The sequence below is a fragment of the Acyrthosiphon pisum genome, unplaced genomic scaffold (genome assembly GCF_005508785.2).
Source record: "Acyrthosiphon pisum isolate AL4f unplaced genomic scaffold, pea_aphid_22Mar2018_4r6ur Scaffold_21194;HRSCAF=23274, whole genome shotgun sequence".
Lineage (NCBI taxonomy): Eukaryota > Metazoa > Arthropoda > Insecta > Hemiptera > Aphididae > Acyrthosiphon > Acyrthosiphon pisum.
In genome coordinates this window covers 4,306-8,216 of record NW_021770634.1, presented here as the reverse complement: position 1 = coordinate 8,216, position 3,911 = coordinate 4,306, and the positions used below count along the sequence as shown (strand labels likewise).

The following is a 3,911-nucleotide window of genomic DNA, read 5'->3' as shown; positions in this document are numbered from 1 at the left end:
AACTACGAGTATATTATGATTTTGCAGGAAGCGAGACCGCTCGTGTTGATGATGAAGTTGTTGACAGGGTAGTTATAAATGAATGTACACAGATGAAAGATACTTTGTAGTTTTATTTAAACGTTCTTTAGTAATTTAGTCTAAGTCCAAATGACAATGTTATTACACAGAGTGACGTGAAGGTGCTTGTTGTGCTCTGGAGTAGACACGTCTGAATACAGGCTGTTTCAGGCTCCCTTTTATATTCGGGTCCCTGCTCCCCCTGCCTATCGATACGCTATCTTGTCTCTAACGGATGTGGTCTGTGTGACCATCGACTCAACCCACGCACTTGCAACATTCCTAATCTATTCTGCGTATTTGCCATAATGTACTGCTAGTTAATTTATTATCTACAAATTCGATTATACTAAATCATTCTACTTTTTTACATCTAATATTTGCCATATATCGATATTGCAAAATATCACTTCCGTCTATACTACACGATTAATTGTAAAGTCGTGCTTAATCTGTTGCGGTATTATTATTTAAATATCGTTCTCAAATAATTGATTAATTGTAAATTTGTTTATCCTTTTGTTTTGGTTACTATAATACTCCCCATGGCTATTTAATAATTTATGTTTCGTACAATAGAAAGGGTGAACTAGATCGTTTGACGTACAATGCCGAATATGTACCTAATTGAAATTATTTTAAATGTTGCGTAGTAACTCGTTTACTACATCTCCCCCTTTAAAAGTTGATTTTTATCGTTTAAATGAGAAAAATTAACTCAATTTGATTCTCCGTCACTTCAAGCACCTTCCTAAAAGTTAACATTTATGAATTATGACATTTTTATGTTTACATATGTTTGGTTACAATTATATAATTTAGATACATTACTATTTTCAAGAATATGTAGTACAATCCACAACATATTTCTTGTTACATATGTCAATTATTATTACCAAAGATACAAAGTACAATACACAATATATTATAATTATTATAATCATAATAAGTATATATTACAATCAGTTTTTATTTATGTTAGTATTTTAACAATATTTCTCTTTAGTTTTACAACAATAATCTTATCTTAGTGTTAATATTCCAATATAATATAAATTCCTTAATCTATTATAATATATTTCATTTTATGCAATACATATATCTATATCATTAAGTCTTTTCCCAACACCATTATGTAATATTAATTTACTTATAGTCCTATATGTATTATTCCATTAAGATATTTTTCTTATATTTGTTATCCCTTACTATTACTTTATAAATAAAAATTTAACCCTAAATTTTACCTTTTTTTTTTTTTTTCATTTTTTTTTTTTTCATTTCCTATATTTATTTGTATTATCAATCATATTTCTATTCACTATATTATTTAATTATCGTGTGCTTTTATCTTATTATTGCAGGTCCAGACCAGAAGTAATTTATTCAATTAAAATTGTATTTTCTGATCTATTAAAATAAATTAATTTATTAAACTGTTGTTATATTTTAACCTTGCTGATTGAATCCCTAACGCCCATTGTGCCAATTATTAAAGCAACAACCCACGTTATTGACTAAATCAACGAGACTATATTAGTATAATTTTCCTATTGAGGTTATTCTAGCCATTTAATCCGTTAATGCTTGCGTTCAATGTTCCGATTTATATATTCCTAACCCTTGAACGAAACACCAACTGATCAAATGTCTCTATTTCTTTCCTCGAATGTTTTAGTCCGTCCGGGATATAACAACGAACCACCGATCAAAAATGTAATAATATTAGATCACATGACTCATTGTTATATGCCGTACCGATTTTTTTTAATCTTATTTCCATTTGTTTATATTCTGTAATTCAACTCATTTGAATTATTATTTTTATTTTTATTTATTTATTTATTTTTTTTTTTTTTTATTAACATGTATGATAGGTGCCTCACGGTGTTACTTTAATTAAAATGTTTTATTAAATTTGCGTATCCCTGTTTCCCTACCATTTTGTTGAAAACACATTTTGTAAGTCTCACGTCCGTTTTCGGGTCGTGAGCATACGTCATTCTATGTTTTTTCGTACACATTACACTATGTGTTTCTTCCAAATTCAATAATCTACCATTTTTTTGAAACGATCCTATATCGTATTCAAATATTATTTCTTTCGTTCTTAATTTCTCAAATTGTACTGTAAATTCTTGCGTGAGACTCTTATCATAACACGTTATGTTTAAAATTTCAAATTTGTCTATATTTAACCTTTTTAGTACATTTCTATCAGAATGTCCATTCCACAATACTATTACCTTAATTTTATCTCCACTTGTTATATAGTTTTCTATGAATTCCGGTGTTAAATTATTTAATTTCGAACTCATACTTTTATCAAGTTGCATAAGACAAGCCGTCCGGAGTACCTCTTTGCATTTGAAGATCCGCTTAATTTCCTTCCTTGCCAACAGTAATTCATGAACTTTCATTATTCTTACTTGTTCATGAAGTGGTAAGAGGATCGGTCTTCCCTCTAGCTTCCGAATTTTGCACTTGTCCAAACTGTTTGATATGGCTCCAGATATTAAAACCATACTTGTTCTATTCATCATGGAAAACTCAAAGTCCATGATGACGAATTATATTATATAATAATATTAGATCACATGACTCATTGTTATATGCCGTACCGATTTTTTTTTTAATCTTATTTCCATTTGTTTATATTCTGTAATTCAACTCATTTGAATTATTATTATTATTTTTATTTTTTTTTTATTTATTAACATGTATGATAGGTGCCTCACGGTGTTACTTTAATTAAAATGTTCTATTAAATTTGCGTATCCCTGTTTCCCTACCATTTTGTTGAAAACACATTTTGTAAGTCTCACGTCCGTTTTCGGGTCGTGAGCATACGTCATTCTATGTTTTTTCGTACACATTACACTATGTGTTTCTTCCAAATTCAATAATCTACCATTTTTTTGAAACGATCCTATATCGTATTCAAATATTATTTCTTTCGTTCTTAATTTCTTAAATTGTACTGTAAATTCTTGCGTGAGACTCTTATCATAACACGTTATGTTTAAAATTTCAAATTTGTCTATATTTAACCTTTTTAGTACATTTCTATCAGAATGTCCATTCCACAATACTATTACCTTAATTTTATCTCCACTTGTTATGTAGTTTTCTATGAATTCCGGTGTTAAATTATTTAATTTCGAACTCATACTTTTATCAAGTTGCATAAGACAAGCCGTCCGGAGTACCTCTTTGCATTTGAAGATCCGCTTAATTTCCTTCCTTGCCAACAGTAATTCATGAACTTTCATTATTCTTACTTGTTCATGAAGTGGTAAGAGGATCGGTCTTCCCTCTAGCTTCCGAATTTTGCACTTGTCCAAACTGTTTGATATGGCTCCAGATATTAAAACCATACTTGTTCTATTCATCATGGAAAACTCAAAGTCCATGATGACGAATTTGACTTCCCTTCTAATTTTTTTAAAATTTGTTAGTACATTTAACTAATAACACCTTTATTTATGTTAAAAAAAATAAAATATTTTCTTATTTGTTACTAATTGTTGATTATTTATATTTTTATTACGTACTAGCATTATTACATTTAATTTATTTTATGTTTCTTATTACATATTTAATTACTATATTACATTATATTTTTATATATTTTGTTTTATTACTTTATATTTAATTTTCATTTATTTAATTGGGGGTGGTACGTCCTCCCCCTCTATTTGTACTTCTACCTTGTCCGATTATATTCATTTTTGGTTCCCTTTTAGTATTTCCTGAACAAAATCTATTTTTACGTACGGGTACAATTTCATAATATGGGTTGCCTCAACGTGGTTAGTTTGCATTTATACTTTATATATATAAAAATTATT

General features: G+C 28.5%; 1 protein-coding gene across 1 annotated transcript; it reads right to left on the bottom strand.

Annotated features, from left to right (window-relative positions):
• Window positions 1–1,625: 1,625 nt before the first annotated feature.
• Window positions 1,626–3,829, bottom strand: LOC115034831. The gene is made up of 2 exons (XM_029492302.1): window positions 3,435–3,829; window positions 1,626–2,582 (listed from the first exon to the last, which is right to left on the bottom strand). The coding sequence occupies exons 1-2, from the start codon at window positions 3,471–3,473 to the stop codon at window positions 1,956–1,958; spliced, it is 666 nt and encodes a 221-aa protein (XP_029348162.1). The 5' UTR covers window positions 3,474–3,829; the 3' UTR covers window positions 1,626–1,955.
• Between the last annotated feature and the right edge of the window lie 82 nt (window positions 3,830–3,911).